Here is a 21,951-nt window from a genome sequence, read left to right as displayed (position 1 = left end):
CTGGGACCCTGGAGCTGTGAAGCAGCAGTGCTACCCACTGTGCTACCTGTGCTTCCTGAAATCTATCAATATATTTAATCCTAATTTTCATCCCCATGCAAATATTAATATCCAAGCTTCATTGGCGTTATTCCCCAGAGACACCAATTAAAGCTTTGAAAATATAACCTGAACTGGTACCATTAGCAGCTGTCCTTTGCTTCCTTTTAGATTTTAGTTTGTATCTCACAATCTAACTCAAATCAACTCTTGAAAAAAATCCTAATTGGTCCTCAACTACTTGCCTGATACCAGGAAACATGTGCAGATAATGTTCTATTAGTTTCTTCCTTTTTTTTACTCCCATCTCTCCATATGAAAGTAGTGTTTCTTCTCTTCAGATTCCGAAGAGGGAGTTTTTGTAAGTGGTGAAATTGATGTATGCTTCTATGATAAAATCTGTTTTCAGATAATGAGGAATTTTGTAAGTGCTGTTAGATTGGTTCAGCATGGGCAGCACAGTGGTGCAGTGGTTGGCACTGCTGCCTCACAATGCCGAGGCCCCAGGTTCGATCCCGGCTCTAGGTCACTGTTTGTGTGGAATTTGTAAATTCTCCCCATGTTTGCGTGGATTTTGCTCCCACAACCCAAAGATATGCAGGCTAGGTGGATTGGTCCCCTTAATTGGGAAAAATGAATTGGGTATTCTAAATTTATAAATAGAATAAAAAGATTGGCTCAGCACAGTAGTAATGCTGCTTACCTCTGATGTGTAGGCTTTACGCAGCCAGAGACAACCTCAAAGTAAAGTTGTTAGAATTACAAAGCTGGACCCAGAAAGGTCTAACTTTATAAATATTGTTTTTTGACAGCTGTTCTCATTAAATTCAGTAGGATTAAATGCCTCCACAGTCCCTGTGGACCACAGGCTGTTCTCCCCTTTGAGAGCTGACTAGTGGTGATTTTATCTGAGGGTCACCACACCTCAGGTGAGGGGCAAGGTTGAGAAGGTCAGCCAAAAGGGGAATTGAACCTGCGCTGTTGGCATTGCTCTATATCACAAATCAGAAGTCCAGCTAACAGCTAACCTAGAATTACTGTGGAGTTAACGGTGGCAATGCAAGGCCAGAGCTTTGGGATTTGAAATTGCTACTAATTGTGAAGCAACTTTTGTTCCGTTATTTTCCTTGTTTGGCTGTTGATTAATTTATCTTTTCAGACTATGGATTCTACTGTAACATGCACACATGCATTTGTATTTACAAAACTATTAATTTCATTTTAATGTTAAAATATTCCAAAGAATATGTTTGATATATATATAAACTTAAAGTATTAAAAATCTAGTCAATGGGGCCTACTTGAAGTACTGACCAGACTTAAGGTTATGATTTTTGTTACATGTACAGCTGTTAAACTCTCCCACTTCAATTCTGTATCCCACTTCTTCTCTGATTTCTCTGTATCCCCACATTGTTCAAAACAAGCCCCGTAGTGTATCTCTTCTCTCTGCTAGGGGCAAGATTTAATAGTGCCTTAAGCAACTCAGAACCTGAACCTCAGTTTCCATTCTTCTCTCATACTGAAGGTCCTTGTAATTTCTGATAGGTGCTCCAGTGCATCATGAAACAGGGATTGTTGTGAGCTATTTTTTGGGATTGGGAATCTCCTACTGCTGCATGGTTAGTAGAATGGTCTGCACCCTGGGGCTAAAAATTTAAGAAGTGGCGGTTTTAGGATGCAAAGATCACAATGTGCTATTAAACTGTACCCAACTGATGTAATGCAGGCAACCCCCCTATCTTTGCTGCCTTCTAACTCCAATGAATGTGACATAGCGCTAAATGTACTACTGACTGCTACATATTTAGCAGGCAGCCCAGGTGTGTATGTGGTTAGCTAACTGCACAATTCATAGGCAACCTGTACCTCCTAAAGGGGAAGTGCATTCAGACAGCAGCAGTTGGTGAAACCGTATATCATAAAATGTTCCAGAGAAGGACTAAGATTCCCATCGAACTGCAGGCTAGAGAGAGAGCTACCAGGTTCTCTGATACATTGCAAAGTAATAATAATCTTTATTGTCACAAGTAGGCTTACATTAACACTGGGCTGGGAGGGGAGAGGCATGTCTGCAGCTACTGAACCACTTGGAATGGATGATGCTGTGAATTATTGGGCTGGCAGTGACAGAGAGCAACTGGCATTGCTGGTAATATCCAGAAATTTACTGTCCTACGCACCTTGTTACAATCCAAGTTTTAAAAAAAAATAAATTGAGTGCCCAATTTCTTTTCCCAAGTAAGGGGCAATTTGGCGTGGCCAATCCACCTACCCTGCACACCTTGAGTTGTGGGGGTGAGACCTACGCAGACACGGGGAGAGCGCGTAAACTCATCATGAACAAAGACCCGGGACCAGGATCAAACCAGGGTCCTCGGAGCTGTGAGGCAGCAGTGCTCACCACTGCGCCACCTTTTATGATCCCAGTTGATGTTATAACTGGACGTGAAGATCCCAGCATGCAGGGCAGCACGGTAGCATAGTGATTAGCGCAGTTGCTTCACAGCTCCAGGGTCCCAGGTTTGATTCCTGGCTTGGGTCACTGCCTGTGCGGAGTATGCACGTTCTCCCCGTGTGTGTGTGGGTTTCCTCCAGGTGCTCTGGTTTCCTTCAAAGATGTGCAGGTTAGGTGGATTGGCCATGCTAAATTGCCCTTAGTATCCAAAAAAAAGGTTAAGTGGGTTACGGGGATAGGGTGGAGGTGTAGGCTTGCGTGGCGTGCTCTTTCCAAGGGCCGGTGCAGACTCGATGGGCCTAATGGCCTCCTTCAGCACTGTAAATTCTATGAAATTTATGAAACCTGGCTCAAAAGATTGTGGCTTTTACTTTTATGTATAGCACATGTAGGAACAGAGTCAGAGGACCACTAATTAGTTTTAACAAGGAAAAGACTTTTATTACGCCTGGAAAAAATTATGACAATATCCCCCACCCCCCCCCCCCCCCCCCCCCCCCCCCCCCCCCCGCCCTCCCTTAACAATTACATTCAGGTTTTAGGATTAACACGGATTATAAAGTACATCTTTAATCAACAATGATCTTATTAACACAAAGTCCCTTTAAGCACACAAGATGACTGGGCAATACACTCTCCAGAGTACTCGGGACTTTGGTGGGATGCTATGTAGAAGAAGACTGACGGGCATCCACATAGAGTTCCTTGGTGAATTGTCAGGCCTACAAGAGAGCCTCCTGCCATTGTTAAGAACACAGAGGAGCCTGGCTCCAACTTGGCTTCAGAAAAGGGCGCGTGGCAACAAGACTATGCCTGCGTGAGATGTAGACCAAGTGAGAAGTTGGGAGTTTGGTTCACTTTGGGATTATGGCCAGTTTTAATAACTTTTTTAACTTATCAAATTAATGCAATGACCTTGCTTTACTTTTGTTCAGCAACCTTTTACTTTAATATATAACGATTTTTTGAAATTCAGTTAATTGTGCCAAATGGAGGGCGGCATGTGGCGCGTTGGATAGCACTGGGACTGCAGCACCGAGGACCCGGGTTCGAATCCCGGACCTGGGTCACTGTCTGTGTGGAGTTTGCACATTCTCCCCATGTCTGTGTGGGTTTCACCTCCACAACCCAAAGATGTGCAGTTTAGGTGGATTGGCTACGCTAAATTGCCCCTTAATTGGAAAAAAAATAATTGGGTACTCTAAATTTATGTTTAAAAAAATGTTTTTTAAAAATTGTGCCAAATGTTACGGTTCTTAAATTTGCTCGTCTGACCCCTTCAGTGAGAAAAAAATGCAAAATTTGTTCCCCCGAGTAAAAAGGTTGGACAAGTCTGGGTTACGGAATAGGTCAATAGAAATGTAGTGACAGACATTTCAGATGATATTTCAGAACACACAGAATACATTCCCACAAGAAAGAAAATTTTCAAGGGGAGGACCTACCATACATGGTCAACTAAAAAAGTTAAAGTATCAAACTTAATCAAAAGGGTATAATTGCACAAGAATGGGTGGCAGGTCAAAAGATTGGATAAAATATTTTTAAAACAGCAAAGAAAGACTAAAATAATAATAAGGGGGGAAAAGTTAGAGTATGAGGGTAAGCTAGCTAGAAATATGAAGAGAGAGTAAGTTTATATAGATATTTTAAAATGAAAAGTTAACAAATTGAGCATTGGCCCTATTGAAAGTAAGTCTGGGGAATTAAAAACAGAAAATATGTAGATAGCAGATGAATTGAACAGGTGTTTTCATAGAATCATTGAATCCCTACAGTGCAGAAGGAGGCCATTCAGCCCATTGGGTCTGCACTGCCTCTCCGAAAGAGCACCTTACCTGGGCCCTCTCACCTGCCCTATCCCTGTAACACTGCCTGAACATTGGACACTAAAAGGCAATTTAGCGTGGCTAATCCACCTAACCTGCAACATTTGGACTGTGGGAGAAAACTGGTGCATCCGGTGGAAATCCACGCAAACATGGGGAGATTGTGCAAACTCCACATAGATAGTCACCCAAGGTCAGAATTGAACCTGGACAGTAGCACGGTGGCACAGTGGGTTAGCCCTGCTGTCTCACGGCACCGAGGTCCCAGGTTCGATCTCGGCTCTGGGCCACTGTCCGTGTGGAGTTTGCACATTCTCCCCGTGTCTGTGTGGGTTTCGTCCCCACAACCCAAAGATGTGCAGTGTAGGTGGATTGGACATGCTAAATTGCCTATTAATTGGAAAAAATTAATTGGGTACTCTAAATTATTTTTTAAAAATTAAACCCGGGTCCCTTACGCTGTGAGGCAGCAGTGCTAACTACTGGTCCTCATGATAGAGGATACAAGTAACATCCTAGAAGTAGTTTTAAATCAGGAAATGGATGGGTGGGAGAAACTCGTGAAAATTACAATCACCAGGAAACTAGTACTCAGCAAATAGTTTGAGATGCAGGCTGACAAGTGTCCTAATCCTGATGGACTTCATCCTGGGGTCTTAAAATGTTGTCTGGTGAAATAGTTGATGCATTGGTTTTAGTTTTCAAAAATTACCAATTCAAGGAAGGTTCCATTAAATTGGAAAATAGTGAATGTAACTCCTTTATTCAAAAAAGGAGAAAGACAGAAAGCTAGAAACTACAGCTTAATATCCCACACGCAGACGCCCTCAGCCAACTTCCACTGCCCACCAGCATGCCGACACCAGCAACCTTAGATGAGATGATTGCAGCGTTGCACTTCATGGACTCTTTGCGGCCCAGGTAAAGGCGTGGACCCAGACAGATCCACTGTTGGCCATGGGTCTGCCACATAGTACTGTACGGGACTCAACTTCACGCTCTCCTCGATGATCTGAGTGCATTCACCATGAAGGTGGCATAGCTCAGTTTCTTGGATGGCATTCTGCTGTGGAGGGTGTGCAGAGGAGATTCACTAGGTTAATCCCAGAGCTGAAGGGTTGGATTACGAGGAGAGGTCGACTAGACTGGGACTGTACTCGTTGGAATTTAGAAGGATGAGGGGGGATCTTATAGAAACATATAAAATTATGAAGGGAATAGATAGGATGGATACGGGCAGGTTGTTTCCACTGGTGGGTGAAAGCAGAACTCGGGGGCATAGGCTCAAAATAAGGGGAAGTAGATTTAGGACTGAGTTTAGGAGGAACTTCTTCACCTAAAGGGTTGTGAATCTATGGAATTCCTTGCCCAGTGAAGCAGTAGAGGCTCCTTCATTAAATGTTTTTCAGATAAAGATAGATAGTTTTTTGAAGAATAAAGGGATTAAGGGTATGGTGTTCGGGCGGGAAAGTGGAGCTATGTCCACAAAAGATCAGCCATGATCTCATTGAATGGGGGAGCAGGCTCGAGGGGCCAGATGGCCTACTCCTGCTCCTAGTTCTTATGTAAGCTATCTCGGTCCACATTGTAACCCATGTTGGTCACCTCTTTGGTGTGAAAGACACACTTTTCCCTTCGCAGCCGAACTCCAGCAGCCTTGAACTGACGTAGCCTGTCCTCCAGATCCTTCATATGGTCATGGTCGGTGGATCCGGTGGTCAATATGTTGTTGAGGTATACCGCAACTTGGAGCAGTTCGCAGAGAATGTTCTCCATCACCCGCTGGAAAATGGCACAGGTGGAGGAGACTCCAAGAAACAACCTCGTATACTCATAAAGACCCCGATGGGTATTGACAATCACCTATTTCCGCGAAGCCAGGGCCAAGACTAACTGTAAATAAGCATAGCACATGTCGCGCATGGTGAAAGTACGCCTGCCACTGAGCCTAGCGTACAATTGTGGGCACTGGATAACGGTCCAAACAGGTTGAACCGTAATTTTATAGTCTCCGCACAGACAAACAGAGCCATTAGTCTTCATGACCGGCACTACTGGTGCAGCTCAATCCGCAAACTGTACGGGGTGGATGATTCACAGCTGTTCCAGGCTGTCCATCTCCATGTCTACCGTAGGCTTGAATGCATCGGGGACAGGGCAGGTCCAAAAATATCGTGGCTGGGCCTCAGCGTCCACAAGGATCTTGGTGGAGGCCCCTCGGATGATTCCCAATCAGTCCTGAAAAATGCCTAGGAATAACACCAGCACCTCATCTGGACCATCAGGATACATGCAGCCCACCTGTCAATCCAGTCGGAGGTGTTTCAGCCAATCCTGCCCCAGCAAGCTGGTGACCGAACCTCGAACTACAGCAATGATTGGTCGGTTGGCGATTTGCGCACAGCACTCAACAGGGGCCTCCGAGGTGCCTGCAGTTTCCAATAGTTCCCTTGTATACGTCGCCAACCTCGACAGTGTATCTCACAACACCATACTGTGGATGCCAGAGCGGACACTGTTGTACGTGTGTTGGCTGACTACCGAGACCGTGGCCCCGTATCAAGCTCTGTTTGGATGGGAAAATCATTTATCCGGACCGCGACCTGAATAAGTGCAACACTTGGCGTGGAGATACAGTAGAGGTGCTGGTTGCCATCAACCTGGTCCTCCCCGGACGTGGCAGGTGGAGGGGCTTTACCGCTGGCACTTCTCCGTCTGTTTCTCCAGGTACCAGTGCATCCTCGCGACAGCCGGTTGGATGTCTCCGGTGTTGTGGGGCACCTGCGCCTCTCGCTTGTCGGGAAAGCGCTGACACTGGTCCGGGCTCCCCCAGTGGTGGGAGTCCTGAACTGCAGCCGGGGAGGGGGGGGGAGGGGGCACACAATGCTCCGCGTCAGACCAAATGCCCTAGGCTTAGGATGGCCATGACCCGAAGTCCTGAACCCGTTGCTCTGCGCCTACACTCTCCCCTGGTCAAGGCTATGTCAAAGAACAAAGAAAAGTACAGCACAGGAACAGGCCCTTCGGCCCTCCAAGCTTGTGCCGACCATGCTGCCCGTCTAAACTAAAATCTTCTACACTTCCGGGGTCCATATCCCTCTATTCCCATCCTATTCATGTATTTGTCAAGATGTCCCTTAAACGTCACTATCGTCCCTGCTTCCACCACCTCCTCGGGCAGCGAGTTCCAGGCACCCACTACCCTCTGTGTAAAAAACTTGCCTCGTACATCTCCTCTAAATCTTGCCCCTCGCAGCTTCAACCTATGCCCCCTAGTAATTGACCCCTCTACCCTGGGAAAAAGCCTCTGACTATCCACTCTGTCTATGCCCCTCATAATTTTGTCGACCTCTATCAGGTTGCCCCTCAACCTCTGTCGTTCCAGTGAGAACAAACCAAGTTTATTCAACCTCTCCTCATAGCTAAAGCCCTCCATACCAGGCAACATCCTGGTAAATCTCTTCTGCACCCTCTCTAAAGCCTCCACATCCTCCTGGTAGTGTGACGACCAGAATTGAACACTATACTCCAAGTGTGGCCTAACTAAGGTTCCATGTCGAATGCCTTCAAACAAGTTTTCTTGGGTTGCCACAGACTAGCCAGTCTCTGAGCCACTTGGGTAAAGCTGGACCGAATTCGCAAAACTCGGTGAGTTTTCACAAACGGGCCAATAAGTCAGCCACTGACTCCCTGGTGCTGTGTTGCTGTGTGAAAATGAAAACGGCGGGCAATAAGAGGCGGTTTCAGATCAAAGTGGTTGCCCACCAACGCGACCAATTCTGCAAAGTAAAGGGTATCGAGTGAAGCTGGGTAAGTTAAACTTTTGATGATGTTATAAGTTTCCGTTCCGCAGGCAATGAGGAGGATCACTGTTTGCGTTTTGTCGGCCACAATGGCGTTAAGCCGAAAGAAATAATGCATCCGCTTAATATATTGGGTCCTGTCATGTCACTCGTCTTGGTGTCGAACGTCTCCAATTTCTTAATGAGTGGTATTCCTGCAGCCAATTGGGAAGCCTCTTGAGGCCTAGTTAAGGTGGGCTGGGTCTGGAGGAAATGGCGTCTCCCGTGGCTCCACTTCACCCTCGTTGCCAGTGTAAAGTTCCAGGCGAGCAACCACATGGAAGCAAAGACTGTTAGAAAAACTCTATTTATTTAGCCTACTAGATACAACTCCTACCCCCTAATGGGTCTCCCGCACCCAGTCGACACTTGGGCCAGGGTATTTATGTCTCATGGAACCCTTGCTTCAGGGTGTAGTTCTGCCATCTTATCTGGAGAGATTACATTCTGGTATGGCCAAGGGGATTGATGTTACACACCCCAATGTCTCTGGTCGGGTTATAACAGGAATGACGGCATGGTTGCTAAATTTGCCAATGACACAATGATTGGTAGGCAAGTAAGTTATGAAGAGGACATAAGGCTATAAAAAGATTTTAGATAGGTGTGTGAGATGGCAAAGATCTAACAAATGGAGTATGATATGGGAAAATGCAAAGTTGTCAATTTGGTAGGATGAAGCAGCATGTGTTTTAAGTGGTGAGAGATTGCAGAGCCCTGAGTGCACGAATCAGAAAAGGTCAGTATGTAGACACAACGCAAATAGTTAGGGAAGCTTAAAGTATGTTATCATTTATTACGAGGGGAATCAAATACAAAAGTAGGAAGATCATGCTTCAGTTATACAGGGCATTGGCGAGACCAAATCTGGAGTACTGAGTATTGGTCTCTTTATTTAAGGAAGGATGCAAATGCATTGGATGCAGTTCATAGAAGGTTAACTAGACTAATACCTGGAATGAGCGGGTTATCTTATGAGTAAAGGTTGGAAAGGCTAGGCTTGTACCCACTGGAGTTAGAAGAGTTAGACACAACTTGATTGAAACACAAGACCTTGAGGGGTCTTGACAAAGTATTTGCCCATCTAAAATGCTTGAGGGCTGATATAGTCTTTCTTCAACCACTTAAGAGAGAAGGACCAACTGAGGGTAAGGAAATGTTAGGTGGAACAGGCATACTGGTGTGCTTCGGCACAAGGGCGAGGGGGCTGACCATACTATTTAACAAAAGGGTTAAGGAGTTCTCCTTCTCCAATGTCCACAAAGTCTATTCCCGTATAGACTTCTTCATTATGGGAAAGTCAGTTCTTCCAGGGTAGTGGGGGCAGAATACTCTGCAATAGTAATCTTAGACCATGCACCACACTACAAGGATGTGAGGTTGGAGACGGGTTGGTCCCAGCGCCCCCATGGAGACTGGGTACAGCCTCCTCAAATTTCACCATATGGTCTGCTGATGATTTTTAGGGAGGAATACTCTTCTCTCCTAAACACCATCTGAAATTGCCTAGCAAGCCACTCAGTTCAAGGACAATTATGGATGGGCAATTAATGCTCGCCCAGCCTGCGATGCGCACATCTAATGAATAAAAAGCCATTTGTGAGCTGTATATCTGAAGCAATGGGACTCGGAATGCCTCTTCTCTTCTCTCCCACTTCCCAAACCACTCCATCTACTTTCACCCTCCCTCTTGCTGTCGCCCCTCCACTCTTGCTTACGCTGCCCTCACCTCCGCTTTCGACTTCCCCGCCAGCTTTTGTCCATCCTCTCTTGTCCTTCCTCTTTCCTTGTTCTGCCCTACCTCTTCTTCCTTCCCAGAATTTACATTTCCTTAGTCCTCCCCAACTTCTATCATCTGCTCCTAACTGAACACTATTATTTACTTTCTCTACTATACTTAGGTTATCGCCGATCACCAAAAAACCTGAATATTTTCCTTGCTAGTTTTAACAGCTGTCACAACTAACTACTCTCTACTGGTCACTTAATTACAACTGCAGGCCTTCCAAAGTCAGTAACAAAGCCACATTGTCTCAGCTTCAATAAGCCAGTGCTCCATCTGATCTACTTTCTCTCAAAACAATATATCTTCTCATGTACTGTTGACACCACCCTGGGTGACTTGCTAATCTATAAATTAGTACTCTGAGCATAACTAATTCTTGCATTTATTTCAGGAATTACATAGTTCTTGCATTCCAGCATCAGGACCACCACCACCCTGGCTCGTAAGTACATAACATTTTACGATTTTAACAAGTTTAGTTTGACATATGCAATTTATAAATTTTGTTAATGTGTTTTTAGCCTTGGCCATGTTGTAGAATCAAAAAAGAATTCTAAGAATTTCAGGAAGTTGTGTGCAGCATAAAATTGATGCATTCCCCTGAGCTCCCATGTAAAGCTATGGCCTAGATTCTAATCTGTTGCAGATTTCCCTTTCCCTTCAAGTGTGCAATAAATTGATTTCTCATCATGAAACTAATGAACACTGTCCTATTGAAAGCTACTACTGTCTAGTCACTGTTTCAACTTATTCAAATTATTATGAGTATTGCTATTATGATTATTCCAGGACCAGAGGCCTAGAACTATAAAATTGTACAAAAACATTTCCAGGATGAAACCATTGTTCATGTAGTAATACCTCAGTTTTTAAATGTACTTTTTATGTATGTATTGAAAATTGCTTATTAGGTTTGAAATTTGACTTGGATGATAGTGTAAAAAGGAGATAATTAATCCACTGCCAATTTTATACTTTGCCCATATAATAAAGTAACCTGCGCCACACTTTTCAGCCTGCCAAGTATTATTGAATGTACTTTTAACACCAATTTATCAGTAAATAAATACCTTCTCTTCCTCATAATACTCCTGTGCACACAAAAGATTAGATGTATGTACAGAAGTATTATTCTAGATATGATCCTTCATTTCTCAAAGAAAGCAAAGTAGCGGTCTAGTAAACTGATTGCTAACACAATTCAAATCCTAACACGGTAATTCTATAAAACCATAATATTGTATTGTCACCAGTATCCAGCAGTGGGGTCACATCACATAGAGATTGCTCTGTATACATAATATGCTCCGGCTGTTACAGTGGGTCTAATTTGCGAGTGTCTAACTCAAGTGCAAATTCTGGACTGCAGTGCATGCACATTTTCCCAAAGTATTGAGGAATTCTATCCCTTGAATTAATGTTTACCATTCCTTTATATTAAATCTTGTAATTTGCAACCGGACCAGTTAATCTTTGCATATTCATACATTATTTTAGACTGAGATTGTAACAGCTCAAAGTCACTTCAAACTGGTGTGTAGCTTGTTCTCTTTGTACTTTACTGATATATGTGAAATATGAATGTTCAAAATCAATGGTCAGGAAAAGACAAGATGGTTCATCGATCCTGCCCTACACTATGAAGATTTGGCATCATGACTAAACACTTCTTTAACCACACCATACTCACAAACCCCCACCTGTAGCCATAGTCCTGGGAGAGGCAATTTAATTGAGATGTCCTCTGTTGTACATATTTCAGTATTATAGTGTGTAGTACTATTTATTCTAAGCCCTTTTAAAATTGATAGTAAAATTAAACATAATTTATCTCTCAGGTAGATACGAAGTACTTGTCACCCCTTCTTTTGGCCTATGAAGACCGATTACGGGAAAAGGATGCAGCAATGCAAGCACATGAGGTATACTGGTGCTGGTAGAAAACAGTTAATAAGACTTCCTAATAATTCTATCCTGTCTTTTGAAAATTCCAGGTGCCTTCCATGAGTTTCATACAGCAGAAGAGGGCCAGCTGACTTGCGGGACCAATGGGAACCGCATGTGAGTGATCACCCCCAGAGGGTCGAGTCCTCTAAGGCAGAATACATCTAGCAGCCAAGTTGTAAAGATGTTCAGCGGGATTCTTCCTAAGTCCCCACACCGGCGGGAGAACGGGTGCCAACAACTCCAGTGTCAACAGCACCCCGGAGGGGTTGGTTCCGCCATAGTCGGCGCCGAAGGGACTGCGCGAGTTCGCGCATGTGCCGAAGGGCCGGCTTGATCTCGCGCATGCGTGGAACCGCCAGCGTGGTTCTACGCATGGGGTTCACTTCTCCGCACTGGCCATGGCGGAGCCCTACAATGGAAGGAAGGAGTGCCCCCACGACACAGGCTTGCCCGCTGATCGGTGGACCCGATCGCGGGCCAGGCCACCATGGGGGTGTCATCTCCCCCCCCCCCCCCCCCGGGTCGAATCTCCCCGCGCCGCCCCCGAGGACTGTCCAGCCGACTTACCTGCCAGGTCCCGCCGTGTGGGACCATGCGTAACCCACGCCGGCGGGACTGGTCAAAAACGGACGGTCGCTCGGCCCATTGGGGCCCGGAGAATTGCCGGGGGGAATCTCCGACCCGGCAGGGAGTCAGAGAATCCCGCTCAAATTAGGTCCAAGGCAGCTTAATACTGCAAAACCTTTTGTGCCAAAGACTTTTTATTAATAAACAAAGTCTGAAGTGTCTTGTTAATGCTAGGAGTGTGCCATAATACATAATATACTAGTGGCGAGGCGGATCAATTGGATGGCACAGCCTACCTATATTTAATTGAAGTTTGGAAAATGGCAGCTGTGGCAGTTAAAAAAAAAGGTGCTAGCAGTAATGTATTTAATGTACCACATTTAATGCAGCAGCCACAAGAAGGGACAAAGGACAAGAAATTCCGAGAAGGGAGACTTCCGGTGGCGACATGTAGGTGGAGGTCACACGTTGGTTTAAGTAATAAGGAGACGCTGGATAGAATGGGAATGGGACTTCTTCCCTGGAGCGTAGGAGGCTTAGGGGTGAACTTATGGATGTCTATAAAATAATGAGGGACATAGATAAGGTAGATAGTCAACATCTTTTCCCAAAGGTCGGGGAACCTAAGTACCAGAAACGGAGTATCATTACCATTCCTTCACATGTGACAGACAGTTTCTGAATGACTTGGCAAGATGTAAGACTGCTTTGTATTGTGACGATGAGACCTGCATGCATTGTAAAGTAAGGTACATGACAGAGAAATAGATCAACGAAGGTTTGGAGAGTGACACCGTCTGCAAAGTGAAGTATGTAGTCTTTGGTCAGCATAGCCTAGAAACTAGGACTCTGAAAACAGCAAGCCTGGATAATAGTGTCAATTAATTACCCCCGGAACTGAGGAATTGTGCATAGTTGAAGGCTACGAGTTGAAGTGTTATGTCAAATCAAGCCTCAAGATTTCATCATTGAACAATAGCTACATCGATTTTAAAATGTCTAACTTGTGTGTATAATGTTTACTTTGAATGTGGGGTTTGAGTAAATCGATTTTAAAGACTGTATAAACAAAGTAGATGAGGAATGTCGTGTTTGCGGTGACTTTCTCTTTAAGACAATAGAGCAGAAGAGGGTCACCTGACTTGAGGGGCCAATGGGAACCGAGAATGATCACTCCAGAGGGTGGAGTCCTCTCTCAAGCAGAATATATCCAGCAGTCATGTAGTAAGCATGTAAGGACTTGGATCTGTGCTCCAATGCAGTCTAGTGCTGCAAAACCTCCTGTACCAAGCTACTCTTTATTAATAAACATCTTCTTGTTCATAACAAAGTCTGAAGTCTCTTGACAACGCCAACCGTATACTACAATACATAACAGTTTCCACTTTATACATCAAGGGAAGACCTACCTATATAACTACAGGGAGTACTAGCAATTCAGATGCAGCCCTATAATTTACACACCATTTGGAAATACAGAAAGTACCTGGGAAACACACCACTTGGAGATACGGAAAAGTACCTGGAAGCGAGAATTGACCCTGGCTACGAGGTGACTGGAATTGGAAATGAGTCTGAAAGGAGCTGAACTATAACCTATCCAAAGGATTCAAATCCTCAAGATACATATGATCCTGGGTATGTAATGAGCAGGCATCACACAGTCTCTAAATCCAAAACCTGTAAATAAATATGCAGCATGGAGAGAGGTTGAATTCATCAAGTGGACCAAGCTCCAATGCAAGGAACACTATGGTAACGACTATATGTCAAACACCTGGCTGAAAACCTATTACAAATCAAATAGACAAGACTAATCAATGGTCTTTTCCATTGCAACTTTTACCCCACCAGGCCAACATTGACACGGGGCACCTAAACACCATAAAATTGTGTAGGAGATGTGAGGCCATTTCAGGTCCCTGGTGCATATCTCCGGGGCGGCCCATTCATCAAAAACACCTGAATCAAAAGACACAACATCCTGAACCAGTTACAGCAGTTGATCTCCAAATTTGGCTGAAAGGAGAGTTGGTCATGGATGTGACATGGTACCAGGTTAAACAACAACTCGTTGGAGAAAGCCTGGGCCGAGAAGCATCAAAAATACCAGCACCTGAAAAATTAATTAATGGAACTGACCCGAGGCACACCGATCAAAAAATTGTTCGGATTAGTAATGGCCTTGCGAGGAAAGTGGACAGAAGATAACAACAGCCCCATGCCTTTCCTGGGAATTAAAATGTACAAGAACTTCACCCAGCTTGTCTCCAGATTCGCGATATCTTTGTCATTTGAACGTTTACAAATATATGGAGACAAGTATCGTACATAAAGGCCTTCCTGGGAGAAATTACCCGAAGCAAAAGATCAGACGTGGAACAGTAATGAGTATTGTATAATCTCAGGGTGGAGATGGCACCTATCAGCACCTGAACCCCAGAGGACCAGGTACTGTGTGGCATTCAAATTAGTTGGGACAATTTTGTATATGGTTTGTAAACACCTTCTTGGTTTCATTCTTGGTGGTGGATGCATGTCCTATTTATTTAAATGAGATGACGGCACAGTCCGATGATGTACCTAAGGATAGGTCCTTGTAACACTAGCTATGCAGAAATAATTCAGTTAATAGTACCTTTGGGTTATACTCCATGCTTGGCGATATCAAGATTTAAAGTTGGATACCTTAAGCCCCTGTATCCAATCAACAAGGCTTTTTCCTTTTGAAGTGGTAAATTACGGAGTAAGCCCCAATGTGGATGAGCCACGTTAATACTCAAATTGGACAACACACATTTTGGTTAATGTAATAGCCAACAGTAGTCTTGCAACAGTAGTGAACTCGCCAACATTGAGGGCATTTAAAAGTTTATTGGATAAGCATATGGATGATAAGGGCATAGTGTAGGTTAGATGGCCTTTAGTTTTTTTTTCCATGTCGGTGCAACATCGAGGGCCGAAGGGCCTGTACTGCGCTGTGTCGTTCTAGGTTCTATGTAACACATCATCTGCAATGGCTTCTTCCGTCAGGTCACATTGTCATATCAATAATGCTTTTCCTCAACACACCACACCCCTGCCTCTTCCCCATGTCCCATCCAGATTTGACTCATTGACTTCTTATGTTCCATATTGTGTAGACTCCCAATTATCTTCAGAACGTTCCCACCCCAACATGTCTCACAGTAAATTACACTTCCTGACACTTCTGTCCTCATTAACCTCTGTTGGCTTTTTGTTCCCCTGTAAATTGAATATTAAGTATTAGCATTAATTATTGTCTTTGTTTATAATTTCTTTCATAGACTTGTGCATCCCCATCTATGTAACCTTCTGCAGGCCTACACATGTCCTCCACTCTTCTGACTCTGTCCTCTTTTCCAGCTCCTCTTTCCATTCTACCATCAATGGCAGAGCCATTTACCTTCTGAGTCCTTCATTCTGGAAAGTAAACCTCCCTTGTTACCTTTCTCTCAATAATTTTTTAAAAATCTCTCAACCTAACTGTTCAGGTAACATGACTAATTTTTCTTACTACTTCCTGATGTTGTTTCCACCTTTGTGAAATGTAATATGTTAAAGGATGGATGCTTGTAAAAAGATTTAGATTTATTGTCATGTGTACCGAGGTACTGTGAAAAGTATTATTCTGCATACAGTCCAGGCAGATCGTTCCATGCATAAAAAAAACATAGAACATATGATAAATACACAATGTAAATACATAGACATAGACATCGGGTGAAGCATATGGAGTATAGTGCTAGCAACAGTAGAGAAGATGCGTAAGAGGGATCCGTTCAGTCCATAAGAGGGTATTTCAGGAGTCTGGAAACGTTGGGGAAGAAGCTGTTTTTGAACGTGTTAGTGCATGTTCTTCGACTTTTGTATCTCCTGCCTGATGGAAGAGAGAATAACCTGGGTGGGAGGGGTCTTTGATTATGCTGCCCGCTTTCCCAAGGCAGCAGGAAGTGTAGACAGAGTCCATGGATGGGAGACGGATTCACGTGATGGACTGGGCTGTGTTCATGACTCTCTGTAGTTTCTTACGGACTTGGGCTGAGCAGTTCCCATACCAGGCTGTGATGCCGCCAGATAGGATGCTTTCTATGGTGCATCTGTAAACATTGGTAAGAGTCAATGTGGACATGCCACATTTCCTTAGTTTCCGGAAGAAGTATAAGCACTGCTGTGCTTTCTTGGGCGTAGAGTTGATGTGGGCGAACCAAGACATAATGTGGCGATGTGCACATCCAGGAATTTGAAGCTGTCAACCATCTCCACCTCGACATCATTGATGCAGCAGGCGTGTGTACGATACTTTGCTTCCTGAAGTGATGACCAGCTCCTTAGTTTTGTTGATATTGAGGGAGAGATTGTTATTGTTGCACCATGTCACTAGGTTCTCTATCTCCCTCCTGTACTCTGACTCACCATTGTTTGAGATTGGACCCACTACAATCCTGTCATCAGCAAACTTGTAGATGGAGTTGGAGCTGAATTTTGCCACAGTCATGTGTGTATAAGGCGTATAGGTGGAGGCTAAGTACGCAGCCATGCACGGCCTCGGTATTGAGGATTATAGTGGAAGAGGCATCATTGTTTATCCTTACTGATTGTAGTCTATGGGTCAGGAAATCGTGTTCCAGTTGCAGAGAGAGGAGCCAGCTCCTAGGTTTTGGAGTTTGGATATGAGTTTGGCTGGGATTATAATCACTGATATTGGAAATATAAGGAGTGTCCTCTCTAATAACACTACGTTGGATAACAAAACAAAACGTCACCTGGCAAAAATATGCTCAGTGTTTGGAATGCTCATTCACAGACTTTGGGAAGAGTGTGAAGTTTGTCTCAGAACAAAGATCAAAGTCAACCAGGCAGTGGTTCTCACACCACTTCTTTATGTGTGGAAAACTTGGATAACCTACTGGCATCCCATAAAGCAGCTAGAAGGGTTCCACTCTCGCTGTCTGCGATCTATTTGCAACATCAGATGGCACAACAAAATCCCCAACACCAAGGTGCATAATGCTGCACACTTGGCATCTCGAGCATGCTCATCAGAGCTCAACTTTGTTGAGTTGGTCATGTGGTTCAAATAGAGAATTCCTGCATACAAAGGTAGTACTCTACAGCCAGCTGAGCATGGGAACCTGCACCACAGGACATCCCAAACTTGGATAAGAAGACAATCTGAAAGTCAACCTCAGAGATTGTAACCAAGATCCCAATATACGAGGGGGGAAAAATATTCTTGGACATTACCCAAGTGATTTTGACATTTGAAGAGAACATAGCCTTCAGGACAACTGAATGTGGCGCAAAACCAATGCATCCAAACATCCCTCAAACGCTGACTTTAAATACAGTATTTGCAATTAGTTCGGAAAAATGAGACTTGGTCTAACGTCACACATGAGACGACATCAACCTCGACTGTAAACTTTTTTTTCTGAACATTCAACTGTCAAAGTAACAGGAGAATCCATCATAAATATAAATTGTTTCAATATATATTATTTTAAATCAACAAATATTAGCATTGCCAAACATTTGATACGGATTAAATCCTACTTAGGAATCAAGCAGATGTTTATTTGAGGGAAAGTTTCTTTATTACTTTTCTGTCTTTAGTTATTTGTGATTGCTTTACCTGATCTCTATTTATCTATTCATTCACAGAAGGAAATGAAGAATTTCAGAGCTCGAGTGGAAGAGGTGGTGAGAGAGAATAAGCAGCTTCATCAGCAGCGTGAGAGCTTTGGTGCTATAAGCAGCAGAGAGTGGTATGACAAACTAAACTGCACCAGATGCTTTGACTTGCTGTGACTATACCCTGTCTGTCCTTTAGCAGTGCATTGCAGATTAGCAGAAAAATAGTACTTGGGCTGCAGTCCCAAAGTTCCACAAGGCTATATATGTGTTTGACTTTGCACCCCTGAATCAGTACTTGGACCTGCAGTGCTCTAAAATACTCACCCACTAAAATTTTGTTGGTACCACATTTAGCCTTAGTGGCTTGGTAGTGCAAAGCCTGTATAATAGAGTGATGTGTTAGGTATTTGAATGCAAATGACATGTATGGCTGAAATATGCAGCAGAAAGCTCAGGGAATAGGATACAAATAGCAGAATGTTTGGGTCACTGAGTTGACTGGAATCACATAGCTCAACTTGATAGTTTCTTGTTCTTTGTCCCAATTTTAAATAATATCTTCCACCAGAATATCTAGTATAGTTAGCCAAAGAAGGACATTACTAGGCAGAAAATAAGACTTCATCATTTCAATGAGACTGAGTTACAGGGTCTTCTCAATGAGATTCAGCAAAGCAGAGAGATTGTGATTGTGTCTTCATTGGAGGAAATTTTTAAAAATGCCTCCTGCCATGTGGAGGGAGATGGCAGTGACACTGAAAGTCACTTTCCTTGTCCATAAGACGTAGAAGCAGAATTAGGCAACTCGGCCCATCGAATCTGCTCTGCCATTCAATTATGGCTCATATTTCTCTCATCATTATTCTCCTGCCTTCTCCTCATAACTCCTGATCCCTTTAGTAATCAAGAACCTATCTATCTCTGTCTACACTCAGTGATTTGGCCTCCACAGCCTTCTGCAGCAAAGTGTTCCATAGATTCACCACCCTCTGGCTGAAAAAATTCCTCTTCATCTCTGTTTTAAAGGATTGTCCCTTTAGTCTGAGATTGTGTCCTCTGCTTCTAGTTTTTCCTACAAGTGAAAACATCCTCTACACGTCCACTCTATCCGGGTTTTGCAGTATCCTGTAAATTTCAATGAGATCCCCCCCCTCATCCTTCTAAACTCCAACGAGTACAGACCCAGAATCCTCACCGTTCCTCATACAACAAGCTGTTCAATCCAGGGATCATTCTTGTGGACCTCCTTTGGACCCTTTGCAAGGCCAGCACATCTTTCCTTAGATACGGGGCCCACAACTGCTCACAATACTCCAAATGGGGTCTGACCAGAACCTTACAGCCTCAGAAGTACCACCCTGGTCTTGTATTCTAGCCCTCTTGACATGAATGCTAACATTGCATTTGCCTTCCTAACTGCCGACTGAACCTGCACGTTAACCTTAAGAGAATTGTGAACAAGGACTCCCAAGTCTCCTTGTGTTTCTAAGCATTTCCCCATTTAGAAAATAGTCTATGCCTAAATTCCTCCTTTCAAAGTGCAGAACTCACACTTTCCACATTGTATTTCATCTGCCACTTCATTACCCACTCTCCTAGCCTGTCCAAATCTTTCTGCAGCCCCCTTGTTTCCTCAATACTACCTGTTCCTTTACAGATCTTTGTATCATCTGCAAACTTAGCAACAATGCCTTCAGTTCCTTATTCCAGATCATTAATGTCCCTAGAACTGCAGGCCATAGCTCTGACACATTCAATAACTTGTGTGGACAGGTTGGCTAATTCTTTGGTTGCTTTCTTTTCTTCCTTAAACCCTCTTTACCTTCTAAAAGTAATATTTGTAGAAGCAACCATAGAACATTGATTTTGGGAGCATGAACTTGGAGCCTTATTGTATGTGTTGTCATGCTGCTATGAATCCTGTTGATCTTCATTGCGAGGGCATCCTGAATCCTATAGATAAATTGGTTCTGAACAACTTCTTTTTGCGACTTGGAAGATAAGCGATGAAACCCAGTGAGGAAAGGGGTCAATCATGTTAGAAATTATCCAAATAGCAAAATGTTTATGAAACATAGTTTATGAAACTAGAAAGGTAACAGTCAGGAACAACATTTACAATTAACTGCAATACTGTAATGGCTACCCATTACCCATTTAATTACCCCCTCCAATCTAAATCTATCTACATTCCTAAACTCCGTGAATACACTTTCCCCAAAACAACATATATATTTTTTAGTTTTTCCAATTAAGGAGCAATTTAGCATGGCCAGTCCACCTAGCCTGCACATCTTTGGGTTGTTGGGGTGGAACCCACGCAGACACAGAGAGAATGTGCAAACTCCACACGGACAGTGACCCAGAGCCGGGATCGAACCTGGGACCTCATCGCCCTGAGGCAACAGTGCTAACCACTGCGCCACTGTGCTGCCAATAAAATGTTGCCTTGATGTCAAGGGCAGCCACTCTCACTTCCCCTCTGGTGTTCAGCTGTTTTGTCCATGTTTGAACCAAGGCTGTAATGAGGTCAGGAGCTGAGTGACCCTGACAGAAGCCAAACTAAGCACTAGTGAGGAGGCTACTGATAAGTAAGTGCCACTTGATAGCACTGATGATGACCCCTTCAATCACTTTACCGATGATTGAGAATATACTGATCAGGCAGGAATTGGCCAGGTTGGATTTGTCCTGCTTTTTTTGTACAGGACATACTATAGGAATTTTTCCACATCGTGGGTAGATACCAGTGTTCTAGCTGTACTGGAACAGCTTGATTAGGGCTACGGCATCTTCTGGAGCTCAAATCTTCAGTACTATTGCCGGAATATTGACAAAGCCCATATCCAGTGCCTTCAGCCGTTTCTTGATATCATGTGGAGTGAATCAAATTGGCTGAAGACTGACATCTGTGATGCTGGGGACCACTGGAAGAGACCAAGATGGAGCATTCACTCAGCACTTCTGGCTGAAGATTATTGTAAATGCTTCAGCATTGTCTTTTGAACAGATGTTTTGAGCTCCTCCATTATTGAGGATGGAGATATCTGTGGAACCTCCTCCTCCAGTGAGTTGTTTAATTGCCCTGACTGGGTATGGCAGGACTGCAGAGTTGAGATCTGATCCGTTGGTTGTGGGATTGCTTCGCTTTGTCTATCACTTGCTGCTTATGTTGTTTGGCGTGCAAGTATTCCTGTGCTGTAACTTCACCAGCTTGGCACCTAATTTTCCGTGTGCCTGGTGCTACTCCAGGCATGTCCTCCTGTACTCTTCGTTGAACCAGGGTTGGATCCCCTGATTTGGTTTGTTGTCTGTAAAATCTGCAGACACTTCGACCAGTTTATTACTTGAACGTTTTATCCAGGTGCTCTTCTTTGTGAGATGAACAAAGGAGACATATAAGTTTACGGTTTAACGCAATTTTATTCACAATTATCTCATTCACAAAATATGGCTCAGACTCACAGCTGAGCTCTAGGTATTACCCATACTTAGTGAAGGAGGCTGGCGAAGCTACGATCACTCAATGTGGATATCTTCTGTGGGCTGGGAACCCAAGGCTCCTCCTCCTTGTAACGTCTGTGCCTGGAGGACTCCCAGGTTATTGCTGAAGATTTGTTCCTATGTTCCTTCTTTTATACTGGTTCTGCTTGCACTGAATGATAGGTATATGCCCATACCTGGCTTGAGTTCTATTGTCCGATCTGTACTTAAACTCGTTAATCAGCCAGGGTGATTCAATCACTATCCATTGTCCTCTGAAACACTTGTCTGACCAGTTATTAGCCCATTACGGAGCCATTATGGCTTCTTTTGTCTATCATT

General features: G+C 43.9%; 1 protein-coding gene across 1 annotated transcript in view; it reads left to right on the top strand.

The window, feature by feature from the left end:
- cep89 (centrosomal protein 89) overlaps nucleotides 1–21,951 on the top strand; it is a 184,901-nt gene that overhangs the window by 74,578 nt on the left and 88,372 nt on the right. Inside the window, exons 11-13 of the mRNA XM_038806548.1 lie at nucleotides 10,346–10,396; nucleotides 11,793–11,876; nucleotides 18,154–18,257. Of these exons, the coding sequence (XP_038662476.1) occupies nucleotides 10,346–10,396; nucleotides 11,793–11,876; nucleotides 18,154–18,257 (239 nt within the window). The remainder of the gene's footprint in view (nucleotides 1–10,345; nucleotides 10,397–11,792; nucleotides 11,877–18,153; nucleotides 18,258–21,951) is intronic.

Source organism: Scyliorhinus canicula, chromosome 9 (genome assembly GCF_902713615.1).
Source record: "Scyliorhinus canicula chromosome 9, sScyCan1.1, whole genome shotgun sequence".
Taxonomy (NCBI): Eukaryota; Metazoa; Chordata; class Chondrichthyes; order Carcharhiniformes; family Scyliorhinidae; genus Scyliorhinus; species Scyliorhinus canicula.
The sequence above is the reverse complement of the archived record's forward strand: the minus strand, read 5'-3'. Positions and strand labels throughout refer to the sequence as shown.